The 25,092-nt window shown below is 33.1% G+C and overlaps 5 protein-coding genes and 1 non-coding gene across 6 annotated transcripts; 2 read left to right on the top strand and 4 right to left on the bottom strand.

Moving 5' to 3' along the window:
- Positions 1-425: 425 nt before the first annotated feature.
- Positions 426-3,281, top strand: LOC107928428 (thioredoxin H-type). Its single transcript, XM_016859659.2, has 5 exons — positions 426-642; positions 1,205-1,272; positions 2,223-2,339; positions 2,578-2,700; positions 2,924-3,281. The coding sequence occupies exons 2-5, from the start codon at positions 1,252-1,254 to the stop codon at positions 3,062-3,064; spliced, it is 402 nt and encodes a 133-aa protein (XP_016715148.2). The 5' UTR covers positions 426-642; positions 1,205-1,251; the 3' UTR covers positions 3,065-3,281.
- Positions 3,282-4,680: 1,399 nt separating this feature from the next.
- On the bottom strand, positions 4,681-8,072 carry LOC107928525 (receptor-like protein kinase FERONIA). Its single transcript, XM_016859774.2, has one exon. It carries the CDS (start codon positions 7,608-7,610, stop codon positions 4,923-4,925), a length of 2,688 nt encoding a protein of 895 aa, XP_016715263.1. The 5' UTR covers positions 7,611-8,072; the 3' UTR covers positions 4,681-4,922.
- A 2,325-nt stretch (positions 8,073-10,397) lies between these two features.
- TRNAI-AAU (transfer RNA isoleucine (anticodon AAU)) lies at positions 10,398-10,471 on the bottom strand. Its single transcript has one exon. It is a non-coding gene; the product is annotated as a tRNA-Ile (tRNA).
- Positions 10,472-10,695: 224 nt separating this feature from the next.
- LOC107928553 (transcription elongation factor TFIIS) lies at positions 10,696-13,562 on the bottom strand. The gene is made up of 2 exons (XM_016859809.2): positions 13,278-13,562; positions 10,696-12,078 (listed from the first exon to the last, which is right to left on the bottom strand). Exons 1-2 carry the CDS (start codon positions 13,440-13,442, stop codon positions 11,143-11,145), a joined length of 1,101 nt encoding a protein of 366 aa, XP_016715298.1. The 5' UTR covers positions 13,443-13,562; the 3' UTR covers positions 10,696-11,142.
- A 4,206-nt stretch (positions 13,563-17,768) lies between these two features.
- On the top strand, positions 17,769-21,739 carry LOC107928515 (vacuolar-sorting receptor 1). The gene is made up of 8 exons (XM_016859763.2): positions 17,769-18,195; positions 19,694-20,383; positions 20,475-20,563; positions 20,646-20,715; positions 20,805-20,888; positions 20,977-21,062; positions 21,145-21,435; positions 21,516-21,739. The coding sequence occupies exons 1-8, from the start codon at positions 17,898-17,900 to the stop codon at positions 21,567-21,569; spliced, it is 1,662 nt and encodes a 553-aa protein (XP_016715252.1). The 5' UTR covers positions 17,769-17,897; the 3' UTR covers positions 21,570-21,739.
- An 895-nt stretch (positions 21,740-22,634) lies between these two features.
- On the bottom strand, positions 22,635-24,885 carry LOC107928436 (elongation factor P). The gene is made up of 7 exons (XM_016859675.2): positions 24,638-24,885; positions 24,475-24,552; positions 24,209-24,315; positions 23,660-23,737; positions 23,387-23,488; positions 23,105-23,186; positions 22,635-22,948 (listed from the first exon to the last, which is right to left on the bottom strand). The coding sequence occupies exons 1-7, from the start codon at positions 24,786-24,788 to the stop codon at positions 22,830-22,832; spliced, it is 717 nt and encodes a 238-aa protein (XP_016715164.2). The 5' UTR covers positions 24,789-24,885; the 3' UTR covers positions 22,635-22,829.
- Positions 24,886-25,092: the final 207 nt, after the last annotated feature.

Below are 25,092 nucleotides of genomic sequence, written 5' to 3'. Positions count from 1 at the left end.
ATAACAACAATACAGAAGGAATCAACTACAGGTTAAAATACCATAGCAGTCCCCATGCTGTATCTCAGATTGTATTTTAGTCCCTCTAATTGAAAACTAAGCAAGATATTTCCTCCCGTTACTTATTGCTGATAAGTTGGTGATTTAACATTTTAAATACTGATGTAGATTAAATGAAATGAAAAATTAAAGATGAGATGAATTTTTAATTATTATTGTTGTTAATTAACAGAAAAATAAATCTTCAAATAAAAAAAAATTCCTTCAAAACACTAACCAAATTACCCCCCCCCCCAATTTTCATAACTAACAGGTTGTTTTGCTGATTTTTCAAGTAAAATGGCTAAAATGAAATTCGGATATAGTACAGGGACTATTATAATATTTTTACCCTATAAAGCAGAATATGTATAAAAAATAAAGTTCGGTGGGGGCATATAAGTAATTTGGACACGACCCTATCCGTGTTCCCACCTCCCAGTCCAACCTTCCCTTTTTGATAGTTTGGGGTTTAAATTTTGCTTATATTCTTATCTTATTTCACAAATTTCTAGAAAATTGTTGAAAAAAAAAATTTAACCCAAATCTTTGATCTTTCTGCTTGCAATTAGGATCAAGCGCTTCAGTTTTATATTTTTTATCGTAAGTTAAACTAACTGCTTATTTTTTTGTTCTTCCTTAATATGCTTTTTCTCCCAATTTGTTTTCATTGACTTCACGGTTGAAATGGAAAAAAGAATTGGTTTTTGGTTTAAAGAATTAAGCTTAAGGATTTTGAGGAGTTAAGTACCAAAAATATCTGCCATGTCAGAGCTATATTGGAATCGTTGACTATTTGCTCAACTGAATTTCATTTATGGAGATTTTGTTTTTGCTTTATGACACTGATTTCATAGAGAAAAAAGCAGCATGTGTTGATTTTTGGGTATTCATCAATTTTCTGAGCTTGGAAGCTATTATTAACTTTCTAAATCTAGAGCTGAACTTTAAGTTGTTTCTTGTTCTTGAAAGCTGATAAACTGTAAATGCTAATGAGTTGTTAATATTGAAATCCCCAGCATTTCCTATCATATTACGATTAATTATTGTTGGTGATGACTTTTTGTTATGAGGGTTACTGTAAATGAATTGATAGTTAAGTTGCTTTTTTCTGCCATGGGCTTAGTTTATAATTTCTGGACTTTTGATATTCTCCCATTTTCAGGGTGCTGGTTCATTGCTGCAACAGGCATTTTTGGCAGTTTAAAAAATATGGGACTATGCTTTTCTAAGGTAAGCATTTAAGTTCCCATGTGCTAGCTTTTAGGTGGTTAATTTTAAACATGTTCATAGGGTCGGTAATCAACCGGTTCACCACCTTTGCTGAGTTTGCTATATTAGGATGTAGTACTAAGTTTGCTAAGTTTTCTAAGGTAAGCATTTAAGCCTCCTGCTTGTATTGGTTAGTGGCTTTGTATGGATAATTTTGATTAAAGAGTGACCTCTACGGGTGCAATCTTTTTCTGCTCTTTGCTTTGAAGGGTGATTTTTTTTGTTATTGTTCCTTTTCTTGGCTTTAGTTTTTAATATTTTCTCTTTAGTACTTGAACTACCACAAGGACAGGGTATATATTCTTTAATCATTTTAGTTATGAATGTTGTAACATATCTAATCAGATAAATTTTCTGGCCATAAGCTAATGGCTCTTTAATTAAAGAAACTACGAAAATCTGAAAGATTTTAAAATTGAAGTTTGCTGATATTTTACTTCTATTATTGGATGTGTGAGTCGGTTTTGAGGTAAAGGCTCAGTGAAGAGTACACGTTTTCATGTAACAAGGGGATTTTGTTCCTTCTTATGTTATGGTGTTTGTTCCAACCTCTTCATGATAATAATGGACCATAAATTGATTTTTTTGATATTGTTTTTTTTTTCAGTTGTTTAATGTATGAATATATCTTGTACTTTTTAGGGAACTGGCTTTCTAACTTCGTTCTTGGTGCACTATATATCTTTTACTTTTTAAATGCTACTGTCTTGCCATGGGGAATATGGTATGATGAGTCAAATGGTAGCGGTTTTGTTACCGACATGATATCTTAAATAACAAAGGTCATGGTTTAGTCTCTACTTACCTTTTCTGTTTCAACATTTATTGCACAATCTTTCATGGGTTTTTTTTCATTTCTGCCTTGTTAAAGTTTGTAGGAGTAGAATTTATGATGCCTGTGATACTTGTAGGGTAACCGAGCTGATTCCGACCAGCATGTTGAGTTTGTTGGTGGAAACGTGCAACCTGTTACTTCCAAAGAGGATTGGGATCAAAAGTTGTCTGAAGCAAAGAGAGATGGCAAGATTGTGAGTTTCTTTTCACTTTCTATTGTGCTCTTACACATGAAAAATTCTGTATGTAAGTATCTACATCTATGGTTGTGCGGCCATGAAAGTCTCCCTTAGAGAACTTATCAACAATAATTTAGTCTTTATGGACGGTTCTTTCATCCTTGTAATATGCAATATGTGTTTACTCGAAAATCTGTCGTGTCTTTACGATTGCCTTTGATTTATCTCACATCTGAATCCCATGATTTATTAGGTAATTGCAAACTTCAGTGCAGCATGGTGTGGACCTTGTAGAATGCTCGCACCATTTTATTGCGAGCTCTCAGAGAAGCATCCTTCTCTGATGTTCTTGTTGGTAGATGTCGATGAACTAACTGTAAGTACAGAGACGTATAGTGTAACGTTTATATATGTTTGTGTATTATTGTTTAATTTATTTCGTGCGACAACTGAACATATAGAAAAAGAATCTAGGCATATATGAATGGTGGTCATACACTCAAAAGTGAATTAGGGTTATACGACGGAGAACATCAAATCAATGGGTCTCCCTATAAATAGAGCGGTGAAATGAAAATAGAAATGGATGTGTGATGCAGGAATTCAGCAGCTCGTGGGATATACAAGCGACCCCAACGTTCTTCTTTCTTAAAGACGGGCAGCAAATCGACAAGCTTGTTGGAGCAAACAAACCGGAGTTGCAGAAGAAGATTACTGCCGTTTTAGATTCTGTGAAGTGAAATTGTGATGGTTGCTGTTGTAATCAGTGAAGATTGTCTTCTTCTAATTTTTGATGTTATGAGCTTAAGCTGCTTGTTTATGTATATGCATATATGATATATCTGATATTTGTATATGTATAAGGTGTTTTTTTTTCTCCCTTTCTTTTGCAATGCCTTTTCTTGTCCTTGTAAGAATGAATTAATGGTTGATGTAACTCTGCTTATGGTTGCATGACATTCATCCAAAATCCAAAAGTTGTTTTCATGCTTTTTTTATTTTTAATAAATCACAAAATTACTGATAAATTTTGATTCAATACACAGATGTGATCACTCATTAAGATCACTTATTAAGACCACTAAACAATAGAGATGTTCATGAGGTGATTGAACTTAGGCATGATATTTGCCGAAGTTTAGTTTATTTCAAAATATGGATCTAAAATTGTACTTAAGTTCGTTCAAATTTTTTTAAAAAATATTTATATCATTTTTAATTTAATATTTAATAATTTTAAATATATATTTATTTGTTAAATTTTTATATAGTCATATTAATATTTTTTAATGTTTACACTAAAATAGTATATAATATAATCATAAATTTATTTTTTATATATTATAAATTATATAATATATAAAAATAAAACAACATAAAATATTATAAATTTAAAAAATAGCCAAGCAAAGTTGGACTCGGACCTTAAATATTCAAATCCGAGTTTAACCCATATTTTAAATGGGTCAAATTTTTATTCAATATTATTTTTTAAGTTTAATATTTTTATCTAAATTTTTCTAAATTTTGAGTAAACTTTTAAACTTAAACGAATAGAAATAAGATGGTTGGATAAGGTTGTGCTAAAATAATAATAATCATAATTGAAATCGCAAGTTAAATTTAAAACTGTTACTTGAAAATTTGGGCTGGCATAAAAAAGAAATACTAAAATGATACTATATTATAGTAGCAGTGCAGACAGTTTCTAGTTTTATGAAAAAGAAGATTATATTATATTAAAATAAAATAATAAAGAAGAAAGTCCCAAGTTGGGTGCAATACAACAGAGGCCATTTATTTGGTTCAGCTCAGCTGTGACCCTTTTCCTTTTCCTTTTCCCATTGCTTTTTAGCGCGTTTAGTGCAGCAATTAGGAAACGCACCCATCACCCATTTAACCACCCTTACCCTCCTTCACCGGATCCGTGTGGACCCTAACTTAAAACATCATAAAATTCCAAGCCCTATTCTTTATATTCACATTTATTTTATTTGAAGGAAATATCACTTTCAACCTTAATCTTTGCGTTTTATATATAAAATTATATAAGTTAGAAATGGCCGATTATACAGAACAAAAGTCATATATATACAACACACATACAGCTCTTTCACTCTTTCTATCAACATCCCATGTTCTGCCAGCTAGCTAGCTGATACATATCCTAATATTCTTTCCCATTTAAAATATTTCAACTAATAAATCAATTTTTTTGTCATTAGTCATGTCATGGACCGTGCCTATTCCAATGAAACCTCAACAACAAGAACCCTACTCACATGGGGTCATATAATCTTGGCTTACCCTTTAGGCCATCTTTTTCAAGAATCAATAAAACAGGGGAGCAATGGAGTTTAAGGGAAACTTTGTTTTATGTATATGTTTAATGAAGACAATGATACGCAATCACATATTACAAAACACATCCAGTGAAAAGGGGTAATAAATGTACGCTATATTAGATAAAAAAAAATGAATACAAACAAAGTGAAACAAATTTTGATTTCAATGATGTCACAAAATAATAACAGCAAGCGTTATTGGCTTACTGGTTTTGATCTGTTGGCTACTCAGTTCTGGCCATTTGCCGTCGCTTTAACGCCCTTTAGGGTTCATTATCTGTGAGAAAATAGCACTGGGTGTTAACCCGTCGGAGTCTTCACTAGCGAGGCTGCGACCACCGATGCTCATGCTCATACTTGTACTCATCCCACTACTCCTTGAATCTGTTACAGTACCATCAAAACCAGGGGATACATCTTTCTTGCCTTTACAGGTTATGTCGTAGGTTCCTTCCTCGATATCTATTGCATCGATTCCCTTGCCACTCTCTTCTGCACTCTCTTGCAGCTGTAAAGCAAATTCCAAGTTCCACAGCACATCACCCATCGATGGCCTGTCGATACCCTGGTCGGCCACGCACTTCATTGCGGTCTCGGCAAACTTTTTGAAGCATTCTGGTGCTATCTTTCCTTTGAGATAAGGATCCATGATCTGATCAAGGATGCCTTTCTTGTGACAATGTGCAGCCCACTCAGCAAGGCTCACTTGCTCCTTTGGCAATGTAGGATTCAATGCTGGACGAGCACAAAGGATCTCGAACAAGACGACCCCGAATGAGTAAACATCGGACTTATCGGTTAGCTGTTGCCGCCTGAAATACTCGGGATCCAAATAACCAAAGCTACCCTTCACGACGGTGCTCACATGAGTATGATCCAATGTAGGGCCAGTTTTAGATAACCCGAAATCAGAAACTTTTGCTACCCACTTCTCATCTAACAGAATATTTGTTGTCTTCACATCTCGGTGAATAATAGTGTGTTTGGCACCCGTGTGAAGATAGTGCAAACCACGAGCCGCCCCAATGCATATTTCAAGCCTTTGCTTCCATGGAAGAGGAGGCTTTTGTGTTTTGTATAAATGTTCACGCAGAGTTCCGTAAGCCATATAGTCGTAAACTAGGATCATTTCACAGTTCTCTTCACAGTAACCGATCAACGAAACAAGGTGGCGGTGTCGGAGCTTGGAAAGCATTTCGATTTCAGTCTGGAACTCATGCACACCTTGCTCAGATAAGGGGTTGCCCCGCTTGATCGCAACTTTAGTAGTCCCACCATCAATTTCACCTTTGTAAACTTTACCAAAGCCTCCCACCCCAAGGACTAAGGCCTCATCGAAGTTCTTCGTGGCAGCCTTGATCTCAGCAAACGAGAAGTGGCGACAAAGGTTCGAAGGCAAGGAAGAAGCATAACTCCCCGTGGTATTTGTCTTTGCTGAACCTGCAGAGTGTGAATTCCCATACAATGAAAGAGGAAGCCATCCCGAAGGGCCATCACTTGTGCTTGAATCCTTCCCCTGCCTTCCACGACGTGCAGCACCGACAACACAGAAACCGATTACAAGCAATAGGATGACCCCACCACTGACTCCCCCAGCGATGATAGCTGTCTGGTTCTTTGTACGACCTGAATGTGATGGCAAAGCCAATGACGGGTCCACTATATCCTGTTTCAGACCAGGGATCGGATTAGTCCCTGCAAGGTTGTTGCTCAAATCATTGATCTTGAATATCTCCACACCATTCAAGATTGCATCATAATATTGAGGCTTATCGGTCTCGTTTGGATGCAATGCAAGCCAAAGATCCTGCTGAGAATTGCTTCCTGGAACCACCACAACGTAATCACTATACACAGGAACATCAACTTTTTCCGCCGCGGCAATCACATCAAACCCTAACTCAGCAGTTTGATTGTTGATGAAAATATTAAACACTCTCTGATTAATCTTAGTGATATTATCAGTAAACTCACAAAAATGTAACCTCACCAAGTAAGAAAACCCAGAATCAATACTGAATAACCAGGTTAAATTATAGTTATCGTTTATTGGAGCATTCGGTCCCATCGATCTAGCCGTGGTGTAAACACTTACAGGAGCAGTATATGTAGCCATGGTCCCATAATCAATGGTGACATTTGGATCAGCAGCTGCTGAAACACCAAAGGCTACCCCAAAAAGGTATGGCTGATCATCGTACCAAGACCGGAAAAGACCCGTATCACCGGAAGGAGAGATATCGCTTCCACCGACGTTTAGCCTATAAACATTCTCGAGGGCTGTGGTGTTATCAATGGTGAACGGAGCTTGTTGACCCACAATTGGTACACCATCGGAGTTACTGTATAGATCAGGCATCGACAGTACTTCAATCCCATTCACAAAGGCGTAGGCGTTTGATGGGGTGGAAGAGGGACTAAACGTAAAGTTCAAATGGTCGCCGTCGACATTAATGGAGTATTCCTTGATAACGAAGGCATAGTTCAAAGCTTCACTCGTTTGAGCAGCACTGAAATTCTTGAGGAGAGTGTAGGAACCGGAAGTGACCGAGAACAGAGCGTTGGTTGCGTTTTGACCGTCGTAGGAATTAGCGTAGAAATACAACCGGACAAACTTCCGGCCGGATACAACCGGGAAACTGTAGGTGAAATTGGAGTGAAAAACACGGGCCGTCTTGTATGGAACTTCGGGTACTGCCGGATCTTGCGAGGCGGCTGGGGAGGTGACGGATTTTTCAGTTCCGGTGAGGAACTTGGACCCGACATCCGGTGTCCATTTCCGATTATCGTTATCGGATAGGTCGGATTTTTCACCGCAATTTAAGAGAAATTTTTCGGTTGGGACATAGTCAGCAGCTAAAACGAGGTGAAAGAGAAGCAACAAGGAGGCGAAAACGGAAACAAGCTTGGGAAAGGATTGTGTAGCAACTGAGTTCTTCATGGACTCAGTACGAGATCCAGGGAAAGAAAAAAAGATTCGATATTTAAGAACAAATAAAAAAAAAACCCAAAGGAAACCCAGGATTTCTTAGCTAGAAAAGACCAAAGATTTGGGAGATTCAAAGCTAGCTGAAGAACAATAAAGAGAAAAACAAAAACAAAAGAGGGGCTTTGAAATAAATTTTACCTTTTTATGATGCCTACAACAAGAGAAGAGAAGAGGAAAATGGAGACTACGGTTAGAGAGAGAGAGCTGAGGAAAGAAAGTAGGTTTTAGGCTGAAGAAGAAGAAGGTGAACCGCTCTTTCTGGTTCCTAGTTTTAGTTTAATATTTTGTATGAAATTGATTAATCGATTTAATTATTTTTATGTTCGTTAGTTGCATTATTCAGCTTTGAAAGGAAAAAAGAAAAGTAGCAGCTGTAAGCAGTAAGTAGGTATGAAAGAGTAAATTGTGTTTTATTGGGTGACTGGCTCACATGTTTCAAATTTTTTTATATGTTTTTTTTTTTGAGTTTTAATTTGTACTATTTTAATCAAATAAATATAATTTTGAATATAAAAAAACATTAAAGAAAATAAAAATCACCATCGTTATTATTCTAAGATTTTTCAAATCATGGTACAAAGAAGAAGAAGTGAAGACAGTATTAGGGCTTTTTTTGTCCTTTCCACATATTTCTCTATCACTACCAATTGATTTGACTTTATATATTAGAATAATTTGATGATCAGATGACAGATAGATGAGATTGACGCGTTGCGTTGGTTAACGCGTTTCTTTTTTTCCTCACTAAAATACAAAAAAAAGTAGTGGATTGCATGAGCTTGGCTGGACTTTTTAATTTTGGGCCCCAATTCGAATATTGCATATGGGAAGGGTGGTCCACTTCCAGGTGAAAAGCTCTACTTGCACCCTGGAATTATCATATCACCATTGGGGTTCAATCCCTCATTTGCTTCATAATTAAATTCATTTTTCACTAATTGAATTTAATTAATTTTTTAACCAATCAAAAATTTTCAAAATGTTAGTGTTCTTTTTTTTTAGTTTAAAACATGACAAAATAATAAATAATACAATGACAATATTAAATTAAAAACATAATATATTCTTTTCATTGTTATATTTTAATTAAATTTATAAAAAAAATGATTCGGCCATTCTCTCACATTTTATTGGATCCATTCGATTAATATATATTGCAATTATATATAATATTTAAATTATTAATTTCAGTTAATTAGATTTTAATCCAACTATATACACATCCTTCGTATCATTGCATTTACATTAGAAATGTGTTTGGTTTGAATTTAAATTTAATTTATGTATGATATTAACTTATGATCAAATCTATTATATGTAAATTAAGGTGTGTATTTAAAAAGTTTGTTTTTTTAATTTATTTTCTATCAGGAAAAAAGTTAGGATATAGAAATAGAATAAAACAATATTTATGGACATGTAATCATAATATGTAGGGGTGTTCAAATTTCGATTAATACCAAATTAACCGATTGAACTGATCTAATTCGATTAATAAATCGGTTAATTGATCTAATTTGGTCTGTGATTCGAAATTGAGTAATTAACCAAATTAACCAAACTTATAATTAACAATACAAATTATATGTAATTTTAATTCGAATAATTCGGTCAAATGAACATCATCAACTTATTTTTTTAATATATTTTTTACTTGTTTCAACCAAAAAAATAAAAAAAAACATATAAATTTATGTTTGATTAAATTTTATTTTGAAAAAAATTCAACTCAGTTAACAATTAAATAATTAAAATATTTAATTATTCCAATTAATATTAGTTCGATTCGATTAACATTTGAAAGGGTTTTTTTATATATATTTACCTTTGAAGCATAAAATCTATAAATCAAGTTTTATAAAATTCCGCAGGTTAAAAAGTTCTCAAGAAAGAAAAAGAGTTGTTACGTGTCATTATTCTGTTTTGCCAAATGTCATATGTGGAATTATGCCAATTGACGCAATCCAAACCTAACTATATATTAGATTATTTAAAGAAATGGGTAAAAATTGATGATTAATCAAAGCCGAAATTTGTATTTGAGAATATTTATTTTTTCATCATCCATGGTCTAAGTCGACTACATCTTTTAATTTTAAAACATTAAATATAATATGAATATTAAAATGTATAAAAATCTTAATTATGATTATAAAATACAACATAAATCATATTTAACCAATCAAAATTTTTATCCCAACTGCAACCATATCATCAAATAATTTTTATCTCTAGTTAATATAAAATAACATTATTCAAAATAATAATTAAAATATATAATAAAAATACTAATTATTTTAATAATTTAAATACACTGCTAATAAAAATTTCTTAAATCAAAGTATTTGTAACAATAAATTGATATATTATAAAATAAATTTCATGTTATTTTGACTTTTCCTTTCCTTTTTCTTAATAGTTAATAAATTAACATGATAATTTGTAGATATAATACATTATTCAATTATATAAATATATTTTTATACATAAAATATTAAGTTACCTATTACATAAATAATTAAAATTTATTATTTAAAAGTAAAATTTTTTTTTATTTTTCGGTTTGTGGAAACTGAACAATTTTAGATATAAAGAATTTAGTATAAAATTAAAATTTTTATTATATGAATTCATTTAACAAAAGTAAATCATATTTCTTATTTATAAGTACATTGAAAAATTAAAACGTAAGTTGCCCATGCAAGTCGGAGGTATTGCATTCAAAAAATAAAACGTAAATGGCCCATGCAGGTTTCGAACCTGCGACCTTCGCGTTATTAGCACGACGCTCTAACCAACTGAGCTAATAGGCCGGTTGGTAAAGTTTTGTTCAAAAAGTTTAAAAGAAGGCAAGCGTTTGTAAATAAATTTTACTCCAATCCATAGCAGAGATCATATTCTCAAGTAAAATTTGAACATAAGAGAGATATTTTCTTCTTCCTCCAAAACTATGGCATATCGTAACAAGTAATCAAGAAGATCCCATCACATTATGGTAGAGGAGAAACCATGGGAATGATACAAAACTAACAACAACTGGAAAAATCAAAGGCATGCCTTTATAGCAGTGTTCGTTGGTACATTAAGAAATTAAGACGGCCTAATTCTACCACTAGCATCCTCCTTACCCTTTAGAATGACCATGAATGCATCTAAAAGGGTCATGATGAAAAAGACGATCATTACGTAGTTCACATGAATGCCTTCTACAACCAGAAACATACAAAGGAGACAAATCTCCTGTTTTCCGGAACAATGGGAGGATGTGGCAATCACCTAAGATGTGTAACAACTGAGTTATGATTTTGGCACAATCATCCCCCAAACACCTAGTTATCCCTAAGAAAGTCCCTATATAGCATATAAATATGACATTACACTATTATTTAAAATTCAATCCACAAACAAAGATGAACAGAATGTAGCTTCCAAGATGATCAACCTTACACCTTCACCGCATTGACTGACAGATCTCAGGATCCAACTAACAGAATTTCCAATGGTTGTTGCAGTTTACGCATGTTACATAGGTTGTCATAGGTTCATCTGCACTCCTTGTTTGCATTTGATAGTAAGTGGTCTTGCGTTGACCACAACGCCCACACTTAAATTGATCTGTCGTGGCCTTTGGTGCACCACCACGTTCACAATCAAACAGAGCTTTGTCTTTAATTTCTTTATTTTCACGTTGCCTCTCATCACTGGCCATTTCCTCTGGGGTCATAGTTATAAGCCTTTCAGGTTTCACATCGCCCAGAAGAACCTTCCTCCTTAAATCTGGATTCTTTGGATCCTTGATATTGAACATTATAGATCTGTACTTAAATTTCTGGGCACCATTTGATTTACCCATCTTCTCAAACATCACAGATTCAACAGATACAGCAACCCGGATAGGGTCACAAGCATTCACTTGATCCAGCAAGTCTTCATCAGCCTCACTGGGAACTTTAGACAAGGCCTCTACAAGAATCTCACGGAATTTGTCACGCAAAGGATCATTACATTTGACCAATGATGTCAACTTCGGAGGACCAGCGGGCGGCTGATATTGTTTCTTGACATTTGGTGCTTGTCTCTCATCCTTATAAATTGTTTCAATCTTCCCGGTATCTCCTCGATCTCTCTTGTCAACCATTACAGTATCTCCATTTGATTCCTTTTTTTCAACTTTGATGGGTTTTACCGAATCACCTTTAGATCTCTCAACCTTCACAGATTCTGTATTGTAGAGTTTTTCAGACTTTACAGCACTTGGCTTAGGAAGTTTCTCAACCTTGACAGCACTAGTGGTGCCATTTTTCTTACTCTTGGTAGTCTCCTCAATAACAATTTTCTTCCACAACTCAAGCAAGTCAGAAGCCACAGTCTTGATTTTCTCTCTAGGATGCTTTGTGAGAGGTCGCAGCTTTTTTCCAACCTGTGTAATATGCAAGGAATTCAGTTGTTGTTTTTGAAATGTGCATATTCATCAACATAAATAAAACTAGAGACGAAACAACATGAGCAGCAGCAGATGATAATGACTCGGGTAAGACCTACTAACAGATTGAAATATGCCCCCGTTATTCTAAAGCTGTCACCAGTTCTTACTATAAATACAATGATAATCTTCAGTGCCATTGACCAACATCTTCAAGAAGTTATAACTAAACTACAACTACCAGCAATAATAGTTGTAATAGTTGGGAATCTTATGGCTTGTTCATGTACCAAAATTGCCTTTTTCATGTTAGCGTGAGACAGAATACATTTTTTTTCATGATAACTCTACATATACAAAATAAATTAAATAACACAGCTGCTCTAATTCATGAATAATTTAAAAAATTACAAAGTACAAAAAGCTTTTAACATGCTTGATTGGGAAGAAAATGAGATGCTAAATATGTGGATGGGAAATGAAGGAGAGAAACACTTTTAACTTGCTTTGTAAGAAAGAAAAGTGATAAAAAAACAAAATGTGATAGGTGGATGGATGGTTCAATATTACCCACCAACCAAACACAAACAAATTAGGGGTAGGGTAAATGAGGAAGGTCTAAGATATATCTATCTGTATGTATATGTTTCCTACGTTCTGTTTCTCCTAACTTTCCATATAACCAGCTCTCTATCATTCCTTCCAGTTTGGAAAAAACAGGGGAGTCTTTGACAAAAACATCATACATTTAGGTCTTCCTATATTTAGCACTAGATGCAGTGCAATTTAACTGTCCTAAAAACCTAAAAGGCAGCATTGCCTCACTTCAGATTATTTAAACCGCAAGACATGCGAATCGAAATAATTTCCTCTGAAGTTTGTAATCTCCACTGCTACCATTTAGAATTAATAATCACTAAATTTATCCATTTATCTATTATATGTGTGTGTGTGTGTGTGTATGTGTGTATTCATTGCTTCCGCCTAAAGAAAAGATAAAGGTTAATTTCTCAACCAACCGGATAAAAAAATATTTCATAAAAAGGAATATATTTTTCCTCCTAACTTCACTCAAGAAATTTAACCTAGAGACAAATTAAAATCTATCTACCTATCTATCTAAAGATATATATATGAGATTACTAATCCATCGGAATTAAAAGATGTATATTAATAGGGGGATGAAAGTGAGAAACCTGTGTAGAAACAAGAGTGTCATAAGTGACGGGGAAATCTTTAAGCTGATTCAAGGCGTCAACGCATCTGGAAACTTCGGGGGCGTTGGAGGAAACGGCGTCGGAGGCGGCCAAATCGGCGGATTTTTTGGCGGCGTCGAACAAATGCAGCAGCTCCCTCTCCATTTAGGGCAAAGCGGAATAACCTAGAGTTAATCAAAGGTAAAAAGAGATCTAGAGGATTTTATAAGGGATGTTTTTTGACGAGAGAGCGAGAGAAGGAAGAAAAAAGAGAAAAGAAAAGAGAGGCTTTATTTTGGATCGAATAGTAAATATATGGATAAGGGAGGGGGGTTTTGGTAATAGAACCACATACGGATGAAACGTTGTTGTTATTATTCATCGATGATCAACGATCAGAATTTAATCAAAAGAAATTATCAATGACCACAATGGAATGGACGGCATGTGATGTGTGATCACCGATCGTACTCGTACATAAGTCCTGTCAAGCTTGTTTCGTTTCCTTCACTTGGGCTTTTTTCTGGACCTCCTTTGTTAGCCTCCCTATATCTCTTTTATTTTAAGCTGTATTTTTGCTAATATATACCGGATATATTTTATAATAAATATTTCATACATACATATACAATTTCATATAAATTTTGCAGCCTTATGTATAGATACATAGATATGTATATTTAAATTACATATAAAATAAATTAGGTATATTATGACACTTTTATTATTTACAACCTATATATTTATAGACTTATCAACGAGATAAACAGTTTACCTAATTTGATTTGGTCAATTTTAAATAAGATAATTTAAATAATTTTTACGGATAAAATTTAAATAAAATTATAAAAATTATTTTAATTTAATTGTAAAAAAATATAAATATAAATATATTTTATATTATATGAATAATGAAAATATGACCGTTGCGGTTTTCAATTTTAAGCATAGAAATTATTTTCTTTTGAATTGCACCGTAATTTTACATGGTCCATAAGGTTATTTTTATTCATCCTAATAATGTTGTTTTAAGATTTGAATTTCAAAGTTGCAGGATTCACACGGTCGTGTGGCCAGACCATGTGACTTACATGGTCAGGAGACATGCTTGTGTCTCAGGCCATGTGGGCATTAGAAATATGGAGACACAGCCGTGTCTCAGCCCGTGCCCGTGCTCGTATAACTCTCTAACTTGGGTCACATAGCCAAGTTACACGCCCATGTGCTAAGCCGTGTGAGCATACCGACTTGCATTCTTAATAAAATTTAGGGGACATACGACCGTGTGGACGAAAATAGGTCATTTTCCAAGCCACATTTCTCACTCAATTTGACACCAACCTAGATTCAACATATTGCACATCTATAAGCCATAACAAAGCATTTAAAACAAACTAAAATCAAGTCTAAAACATGTATTATCATCGCACCTCAAATGACAACTTAAAAACATGTCAACCAAATATTCAAACTTACCTAATTAATTTACCTAACAAAGTTACCAAAGTTCACTACAATTCAAATACATACATACATATATCACTCATACTAACATTACAATGATACGTTATTCTCATACCAATATATAAGTTGGTTATTTAAACAAAATATTATTCATAATATTTACATAAATCAAACTTTAACCAAGACCGTACAAAAGGCTATACATGCCATATAAACCGTATTTAACATTTCAAAAACTACCGAGATAAGCTAGATTGTGTGACTTGAGTGTTGATCCGATCGTCCAACCTCTGAAAATTTACAATGACATTAAACAATACAAATAAGCTTAATGAAACTTAGTAAGTTCGATGAGTTAAACAAAAATTTTACCAAACTAACTATATTAAATCAAATAATAAAATTTTTCCATGACAATTCCCTGTCATTCACAATTTCAATCGATAAATACATCATTATTTAAAATCAGTACAATAATAAATAACATGTTTTTCAAATTCATTAATAAATCACTTTACTGAGATTTTTCCATTCAAAGAAAGATTTATGGATAAGAGTACATTGTCAACAGAAGCTCATAAGAGCTGGTCCTCCCAAATACACTAACAGAAGCTTGAAAGTTGAACAGAAGCTCGTAAGAGCTGATCCACCCAATTACGCCAACAGAAAGTAAAACATGAGAGTTCGCAAAAAATACTGAACCCCGGTTTACTTGGGAATAATGCCGATATCTCCCTCCAATACCATTATACACCAAATTACAAATGTACTCAAATCTCCGTTCAATTCAAACCGAATATCCAATTCAATATTATAATTCAAACAAAATTCATTTCCAACAAAAAAATATATGCATAATACTAATCATCAAATTATACAAATGTTAAATTTTAACTGTACGAATTTACCTGGACTGAATTGTAGTAATTGCAGAAGTTCAGGGACTATTTTGCTATTTTTTCTTTTTTACGAGTATCTATAGGATCTTGATCTAGAATATAAAATTATTCATTTATTAGCTTATATTTCATTTCCAATTCATTTTACAATGAATAATCTTTTATTTTTTGAATTTATGCAATTACCCTAAATTTTTACAATTTTTGTAATTTAATCCCTTAATTAGTTAATCTATCAAATTAATTAATTTTCTCCAGTCAATAATCTACCCAAATATTCTAGGCCCTCGTACAACCCCTAATAAACCCAAAATTCATTATCAAACCCTAATATTTTTTCATTTTCACAATTTAATCCTAAAATCAATATTTAACAAAATCACTTTACAAAATCATCATACAATACAATTAAAGCCCCAAAACCATGTTATTCATAAAAAGAAAATCTAATAGTTATAAATGGTAACTTCTAAAATTTTTAACAAAATAAAAAACGAAGAACCAGCTTAAAGCTTCCTCCTATGGTGGTTTAGGCCGGAAATAAAAGAAGAATGCATAGATAACTTTCAAATTCCAATTTGTTTTATTTTAATTTCAAGTAAATTAGGATGTTGTGAATCAATCATTTTATTTTATTATTTTACTTTAACATGCCGTCCCACCATCTTAATTTAGGTATATTTGTTTCTTAAGTCCTTTCTTATTTATTAATCAACCCATTTAATCACTTAATTATTATAATTAATAAGTTTGCACTTTTTTAATTTAGTCATTTTTAATTAATTAACTATCGAAACATTAAAATTTTTCAACAAAACTTTAATAGCACCTAAATGACACTCCATAAATATTTATAAAAATAATTACGGCTCAATTTATAGAAATGAGGTCCCGATACCCTACTTTCTAAAATCACTTGACTAAGGGTATTACCACTCGAACCTAATAAATCATTATAAAATATGAATTACTAAATAAAAAACCTTTTTAAAACTATATTTGACTCATAAATATTAAATAATAATATTTACGAACATACTTGCTTAATTTAATAGCCTCGAAACAACTAAAAAAATTAAACTGTTATCACTAAAAAATAGCAAGTATTATATGAACTTTTATAATGAGAATCACGATAATCAAAATATTATAAACTTTTAGATCAAAATGAATATTTTTAAACCATAGATTTATCAATTTTCCCGCCTGATTAAAGTAAAATAATTAACAACCATTTTTTCTTTGTATTGACTATTTAAACAATGATATAAATTTTTTTATAGAACTCTAAATTCAAATAGAGTATAGATTTGAAAAAAATAATAGCACTTATGTGATTATTTTACTCTTTAATTTTTTTATTCAAATAGTTATTTTTTATTACTAATTTGAGGATAAATATATGATGTGTGCTCCAAGGTTATTGGAATTGGATTGAGAACCGATCAATACATTGTTTTGATGAAAGATGTTGAACTGGTACAAATTGGTTGAATCAAATTTTTCTATTTTCAATATAATTTTTTATGATTTTTAATAATTTATTTAATCAAATTTGACCAACCGGTCAAACCAAAAATCAGTGACCTAATGAATTTGGTTACAAAAACATTGGTATCTTTATAAATACATTTACTATTTAACCGCGTAAACACATTTGAAATTTTTATGGTTTTATAAATGAAATCTTTTTTGTTTGAAATTAAATGGTAATTGAAAAATATAAATTTTAAGATATTTTTTATACAATAAATGCTAACTTCGTTACCATTTAAACTTATTTAATTCTTCTTAACAGTATAAAGATTAAATTAATCTTTTTAATAATAGAATAACAAATTTCATCCTGTACTAATAAAACGGGGACTTCTGAGGTATTTTAACCTGTAAATTTCGATAATGGATGTGGTAATTTTGGGTGCCACCTGCTCTAAGACCGAGCAATGAAAAAGAAGAAAAAAAATGCATGCATTTTGAGTGATTCCTTAAACGACACAAGACTCGTCGTCGCTAATTAATTACTGAAGAAGACTTTGTTGTTCTCGTCATGTATGATAAATCGATAACATTATATGCCAAAGCTCAAACATTGGATTTATCAAAAAAAAAAAAACAGATACTTTGGAACCCTCTTCAGACTCCATTTTTGTCCTCTCTGGGTCTGTATTTAGATCTTAAAAAAGTTGATCACTGTTATGCTAAGTTATTGATTGTAAGATTTGGTAATCTTTGAGCAAATTTTGTTTTTGAAGGAAACATGAGAGAGAAGCTTAGGGTATTAATTTGGGTATGCATGTTGTTATGGGGGAATTGTTTGGGCAGTTTTGTGGTGGAGAAGAACAGTTTGAAAGTGACATCGTCGGGGGAGTCAATCGTAGGGGTTTATGATAGTGCGATTGGGAGTTTTGGGGTTCCTAAGCACGGTGGAACCTTGGTGGGTAGGGTTGTTTATCCTGAAGCAAACAAACGTGGATGCATCACCTTTGATCAATTTGGCATGTCCTTCAAATCAAGGCTTGGTGCACTTCCCGTTGTTCTCCTTCTTGATCGTGGAGGTCTGTTTCTTTCAATTCTATCTTTTGAACCAATCAAAGTTATATGATAATTTTTTTTTAGATGTAGATGCTTTCCGTCGAAACTGTCTGAATCTTTTTGAAATTTTTTTATAGTAAAGAGATAAAAATCAAACATAAATATCTGAGAGAATAATATTTTCATTGTTGAAACAATGAGATACTCCAAAATAGATACTCACCCTCAACACTACTTAACTGAATATCGATGCGATCGAAAAATAATTAAAAATACTTACATAAATTTAAAAACAAAAATCCATACCAAGTGAATTTGAACTTTAGACATTATGGTTTTTAACTCCTCAAATTTATCATTTCAACTAAAAATATCATTTATTTTTACATGATTTTTTATAAATATATCTTTACCCATTTTGTGAATGTATCATTCTAATATTTATGTACTACAATTACATTAAATCCAATTAAATACGAAGTCAAGCCAAATCAAAACTCTAAATAGAGTATTGTTTTTTATATCTGTAAGACTTAAATTCGATACTTTACTTAAGAAACATTAAACTGCTTACAACTCAAGCTACTAATCATTAATAGTTGGAATTTATATTTGTTGAAAATAAAAATTTCATTTTCAGCAGCTCAACATTATCTACTACATAATGTTTGATCTTGCATTAAATATAAATTTTTAGACCAGTCATTTTTTTAATCTAAATTTGAAATCTCAATCTAATTAACTCTAATATTAATTTAACCACAAAAATTAAAAAACTAAAACACCTCTAACTTTAATTTAAAGATTCAAATGATAAAATCCGAAATGATCCTTACTTGAAATAACTCCATTACAAATTCAAATAATTTGTACTTAAATGAGCCAAACTTCAAAACAATCCTAATCTAAAATATTTAAAATTTTTCAAATCCTAATTAACTCAATTCAAAACTAACTCTCTCCGTTCAAAATTTTTAATATATTTTATATCCATTTTATGATTTATGTTTAGAGTTTGTAATTTTTCTTTTCAGCAATGTCACCACCAATTTACATTGTTTTTAAATATGTGACTACATTATACTTATATAAGCTATGTTGGGAGTTGGCATTTGTTAAATTTAGTATTGCCATTGCCTTCTGTGGATTTAAACTAGTATTAGGTCTTTGCCAGACTCAGCCCAGCCCGGCCCGACTCTGGGGGTCGTCTGGAGGTGCGGCTACCTAAGGCTCAAGGTTAAAAGGGGTTCAAAATATTGTTTTCTGATTTTTAAGTGTCTAAATTTTTTTTTAACTTTTAAAAGTAAAAAAAAGTTACCAAAAATTATTATTTTTTTTAGCTTTTGAGCTCTCAAAAATTTTTTTTATCAACTTTTAAGACACTTAACTTTTAAGAAACTTAAAACTCCATTTTATTATTTTGACTAGGGACTCAAAAATGTCAACAACGGGCTAGTTTTTTATTTTCTCAACTTGCTTTAACTGCGCCTGCTTAATATCATAATGTTGCTGTTGTGGTAGATTGCTTCTTCGCCTTGAAGGCACTGAGTGCTCAGCAAGCTGGAGCTGCTGCCATTCTCATCGCCGATGACCGTAATGAGCCCTTGATAACCCTGAATACCCCTGAAGAAACGCCTGCTTTTGCCGAATACGTGCAGGACATCGCCATTCCATCAGCTCTCATTACTAAATCACTAGGTGACAGAATCAAGGAGGCCCTTAGTAATGGGGACCATGTTGATATAAACCTTCACTGGAGGGAGTCTCTTCTACGTCCTGACGAGCTGGTTGAGTACGAGTTTTGGACCAACGGCGACTATGAGTGTGGGCCAACATGTGACAGCCAGCTCGAATTCATCAACAACTTCAAGGGAGCTGCTCAAATACTTGAGCAGAAAGGGTACACTCGTTTCACGCCACATTATATGACTTGGTATTGCCCTGCATCTTTTATTTTGACCAAACAGTGCAAAACGCAATGCATCAATCATGGGAGGTACTGTGCTCCGGATCTCAAGCATTATCCTAACAGAGGATATGACGGTAAAGATATTGTCATTCAAAATCTTCGACAAGCTTGCCTTTTCAAAGTTGCAAATGAAAGTGGAAAGCCATGGCTTTGGTGGGATTACGTTACAGACTTTGCGATCCGCTGCAAGTGGATAGACAAGTACACTAAAGAGTGTGCAGATAAAGTTATCCAATCTCTCGGTAGGTTACATCTTTATGCATAATGAACTGTAAAAATGTACTAGCTGTACTTGTACACTTCAATTGCTTTTTATTTCTTCTTAATTTGTAGGTATTGATGTTACTAAAATCGACGACTGTATTGGAGACATCGAGGCTGATGCACAGAATCCGATTCTTGAAGCTGAACAAAAAGCACAGGTCATGTTATTTTTTAAATTTTATACCATCTTTGTTTATACCTTGGCATTGAGAGTCTGACAGGCTGTTATTTCGGTTTCAGATTGGGGAAGGCAACCGTGGAGATGTTACTATGTTGCCAACTCTAATGATAAATAACAGGCAGTATCGAGGTTCAAATACAAATTTACTTTCATCGTTGTCGGCTACATGATTGCCTGAATTACCTTGCATAACCGGTGCCTTTTTCTGATGGATTTAGGGAAGTTGGAGAAAGGAGCTGTTCTCAAGGCAATTTGTGCAGGTTTTCAAGATGCCACAGAGCAAGCGATTTGTTTAAGTGAAGGTTATCATCTATTGCACTCGATTTACGAGCATTTTCTTCTTGTGGTCACTTATATAGACAATGATGAACTTGTATTGTAAATGAATAGTCTTATCGGATATAGAAACCAATCGGTGCTTGGAAAACAACGGTGGGTGCTGGGAGGACAACATTGCTAACATTACTGCATGCAGAGTATGTTCCTTGTAGGCAACTTCTTGTTACATCGACTATATGTTCAATTTAACCTATTTGCTAATACCTTTTTTGCTTTTAGGATACCATCCGTGGACGAGTATGCGAGTGCCCCGTTGTTAACGGTGTGAAGTATTACGGAGACGGTTATACGCATTGCGAAAGTAAACATGTTTACTTGACAAGAAAGAAACCTAGTTTACAAAATAGAGACAGTGGTTATACGTATTGTGAAAGCAAATATATTTCCTTGATGAGGAAGAAACTTAGTTTACAAAGATGTAATCCTGGTGAGATCGTCGTTTGGGCAATAATTCTCGGACTAGGTGTTGCTGGAGCTGCTGGATATGCCTATTACAAATACAAAATCCTGGTAAGATCGCTGCTTCGGTATTTATTTTCCCTTAGATTAAAGGTTTTAGAGTGTGAGGTGATTTTCGTTTGTTGATGCAGACCACATGGATTCCAAGATTTGCACAATACTCGGCACTGAATAACAAAGCATAACAATGTTTACCGATGACCATTAAGTTACCTTTTATCATTAAGTTTATGTGTAGTAATAATAATAATAATAATAATAATTTCAGTCGGTTGCGATACGTATATAAAAAAATGGTTAAAGCTTTGTATTTGGCACGAGATCGTATGACACTCATTCCCTCACCTCTATTATTAAATAGAAAAAGAAAATAAATATTATTTATCATTTTTATCCAAATTCTATCTAAAATAATATAGAATATCATGCTAGTAAAAGTAAAACTATTAAATACCTATTCAAAAACCAAAATTTTCTAATATTAAGCATACTTAATTCTACTTAACTAGACCTAATTATGGACCGGGTCATCCAGTCCGGTCTGAAGGTCCACATGAAAAGTAAGAGGATTTGAATAAAAATATAGGCTCGAAAAATAAGCTTGAGCAAAAACGAGACCCATTTTCTAAACAAGCCGAGCCAATGGTAAGTTTTTACAAATCTGCTGCTTTTTGCTATTTTTTGTCACTATTTTGGTGTCGTTTCGCTATTATATTACTACTACTTTATTGTTATCTGTTGGATATTGTATAACTCTTATTTTATTATTAATTTTGCTACTATTTTAGAGATATGTACTTGCCAAGTTGCACCTATCCTAGTGTTATTTAAATATAAATAAATTTTTTAAATTTAATTTCAATTTGTTGAGAACATTTATTTTAATGTTTCTAGTGTATTTAATGTATTATATTTTTTAAATTTATTTTTATATAAAAATTTTAATATAAAAAATGTTAATACAAGCTGACCGGACCAAACCAGACTCGGATTTTAACATTTTTATCTCACCTGGACTTGAGTAAAATTTTAAATCATTTTTCAGACCGAACCAAACCCAAACCTAAACCTAAAAAGGACTTAAAATTCTATTGAGACTCAACCCAAACCTGGCCATGATCACCTCTTCTTATAACCAAAACAATTAGTAATATAAATTCAGTGGGTAAAGAATTGTGTAATAAAATTGTCACTTTGTAAAACCACACTCAGATAACAACTAAAAATCCATAAAAAAAAAATCAAAATGATGCACAGAATATAAAACCATATAATATTTGAAATGGCCGCAACCTCTCACCAATCCACTAGGGTAGGGCTTGGTGCAAATTCCTCAAATAAAATTTTTAGGGTACAACAATCTGGCGTTGTCTAATCTTAATTTACATAAAGAAATACACTAAAGAAAAAAAAAGGCAATTATAGCAATTCTCGAAGCCAAAAACTTATGCACGGCTCATATATTGCCCAGTTCTTGTATCCACCAATATTTCATCACCAATGTTTACGAATAGCGGAACATTAACCACTGCGCCTGTATCAACAGTTGCAGGCTTCGATCCACCTGTCTCGAGATTGTTAGATAATGTCAAACAAAACCCAAAGTCATCTATGTGTCGGACAAAAATGCCAGACATGAATACTTCAAGAAAAATGAAAAGTTCAAGTAACATGAAGGACCATGAACATATTAGACCAATAAGGAAGCATATTACATTACCTGAAGCAGTGTCACCTTTGAGACCTGGATCGACGTCGACCACAGTAAGCTGAACCGTGATGGGGAGCTCAAAATCAATAATCTAGAACAAAGTGTAGACAGTAGACAGATTAGCATAATTTACAGTAATATGTTATGCTAATCTTTGCTGCTAATTACCAGATACAACAATCTGCACATATACAGGCATACGGTACTCATAAGACGACGTTAAGTATACATACAATGCAGATGTCTGCTATGTAACAGAGGAACTATACGTGTGTGCATATATATGTAAACCTTTCCGTTCCAGAAGAGCAAATTGCAGTCCATTCCCTCTTTCAACCACTTCGTCTTGTCACCTACATCTGCCTCATTTAGACGGGATTCTTCGAATGTGTTCTGTAAGAAATTAAAACATCATTATAAGACTGATTTTGCAGAAGATTACAAGTTACTGCATGAACTATATGGCATTGCTTTAAATTTTCATTTGATGGGTAAAAAAGGCACAGCTCTGGAATTGAATTAATATTATCTATCTAACAGGCATATGGTTATAGTGGAAATTACCAGGTCCATGAAGACAAACTGGGAACCATCTTTGTATGTGAACTGCTTCGATTCCTTGAAAACGTTTGCCTCCTCAATCTGTAAAAACAAGTGCATAGGCATGAACAGAAGAAAAAACTACAAGTATTCATAAAGGCTTTGTATTCAAATCAAACAAAGGAGAAATGGCAACAGTATATAAGATGCTGGCAAACACAAGGATCCTTCCAAGTCCAATATTTTTAAAATGACTTAACTAACTCTATGAGAAACTCCATAACCTATTTTCATTCTACGGTGCTAGAACTCTTTATTTTTCTTTTAAGTGCCCATAACCGACACATGAATAAGGGGATATAATATACAAGGATGCTCCAAATATATTGAAAAGCTTAGAAAAATCTAACCATACCCGTATTGGATATATACCTGTATCATACATTCAGACCCGAGTCTCAGTAACATAGCTTTTATCGTCTAAAAGCTACTAAAAGTGTAAGCTGAAATAGCAATGTATAAGGGCTGACAGCTAAGCGATACACCAATTTAGAATTAGAGATCGAATATTACCGTACTTCCAGCTCGAAACGTTTTCTCCACAGTGTTTCCAGTGATATAATTGCGCATTTTGGTCCTCACAAATGCAGCCCCTTTTCCAGGTTTCACATGAAGAAACTCTACAAAGAACCAGAATTTCATATCAGAAAAAAACTATAATCAACCACATTTCATACAAATTAAAATACCCACTACTCCGTACTCAATAACCAAGCATATAAACAGAATAGGAATTAATAAATTGTAGAAACAACTAGAAAAACAAAAAAAGTAAGTACCCAAAATTCGCCAAGGAGCACCGTCAACTTCAAGGTTAGTACCCACTTTGATATCGTTACTAGTCAAAGCGTAAATCCCTGAAACCAAATTAAAACACATTATTATAAAAAAGGGTGTTTCAGAAATGTATAGGAAATGAAGGGGGTAAAGTGGAAAATGTACGGAGAGTTCTGGGAGGAGATTGGGTTTTTGGAGAAAAACGCATTGGAATAAGCACTGGTTTTGAAGAGAATTTAAGTGAAGATGAAGTCCGGAAGATTGAAGTAGCTGATGAGATACTGAAGGTTGCAGTTCCCGCCATCGCCATAGCCATGGCTATTTGGGAAAAAGCTTGAGAAAAGAGGAAATGTCTCTGAAAATTGAAGTGTTTCTTTGTTTAGATAAGGCATAAGGGAAAGGGAAGGATTGGGCTTTTTGCTTTTCTTTATTTTATATTGGTTTGGGCTAAAAAGCAAAACCTGTTCTTTCCTGCTGCCCAAACATATGTTTTGGGCTTCTGTAATTAAAAAAGGTTAAAATTGCTGTTAGTCCCTGTCTTTTAATAAAATTTAAGATTTAATCCTTATATTTAAAAAAGTTAAAATAACTAATAATTTTATTATAAAAAAATTTACAAT

This window comes from Gossypium hirsutum, chromosome A09, assembly GCF_007990345.1.
Source record: "Gossypium hirsutum isolate 1008001.06 chromosome A09, Gossypium_hirsutum_v2.1, whole genome shotgun sequence".
NCBI lineage: Eukaryota > Viridiplantae > Streptophyta > Magnoliopsida > Malvales > Malvaceae > Gossypium > Gossypium hirsutum.
This window is presented reverse-complemented; position numbering and strand designations above follow the sequence as displayed.

Coding starts and splice junctions, on each gene's coding strand:
- LOC107928428 (XM_016859659.2), top strand. CDS start 1,252: ATGGGACTATGCTTTTCTAAG. Junction 1,273..2,222: donor TGGGACTATGCTTTTCTAAG/GTAAGCATTTAA, acceptor TGATACTTGTAG/GGTAACCGAGCTGATTCCGA. Junction 2,701..2,923: donor TAGATGTCGATGAACTAACT/GTAAGTACAGAG, acceptor TGTGTGATGCAG/GAATTCAGCAGCTCGTGGGA.
- LOC107928525 (XM_016859774.2), bottom strand. CDS start 7,610: ATGAAGAACTCAGTTGCTACACAATCCTTTCCCAAGCTTGTTTCCGTT.
- LOC107928553 (XM_016859809.2), bottom strand. CDS start 13,442: ATGGAGAGGGAGCTGCTGCATTTGTTCGACGCCGCCAAAAAATCCGCC. Junction 12,079..13,277: donor ACACTCTTGTTTCTACACAG/GTTTCTCACTTT, acceptor CATATTACACAG/GTTGGAAAAAAGCTGCGACC.
- LOC107928515 (XM_016859763.2), top strand. CDS start 17,898: ATGAGAGAGAAGCTTAGGGTATTAATTTGGGTATGCATGTTGTTATGG. Junction 20,384..20,474: donor TAAAGTTATCCAATCTCTCG/GTAGGTTACATC, acceptor CTTAATTTGTAG/GTATTGATGTTACTAAAATC. Junction 20,889..20,976: donor AGCGATTTGTTTAAGTGAAG/GTTATCATCTAT, acceptor GTAAATGAATAG/TCTTATCGGATATAGAAACC.
- LOC107928436 (XM_016859675.2), bottom strand. CDS start 24,788: ATGGCTATGGCGATGGCGGGAACTGCAACCTTCAGTATCTCATCAGCT. Junction 24,553..24,637: donor ATCTCCTCCCAGAACTCTCC/GTACATTTTCCA, acceptor ATTTGGTTTCAG/GGATTTACGCTTTGACTAGT. Junction 23,489..23,659: donor AGTTTGTCTTCATGGACCTG/GTAATTTCCACT, acceptor AATTTCTTACAG/AACACATTCGAAGAATCCCG.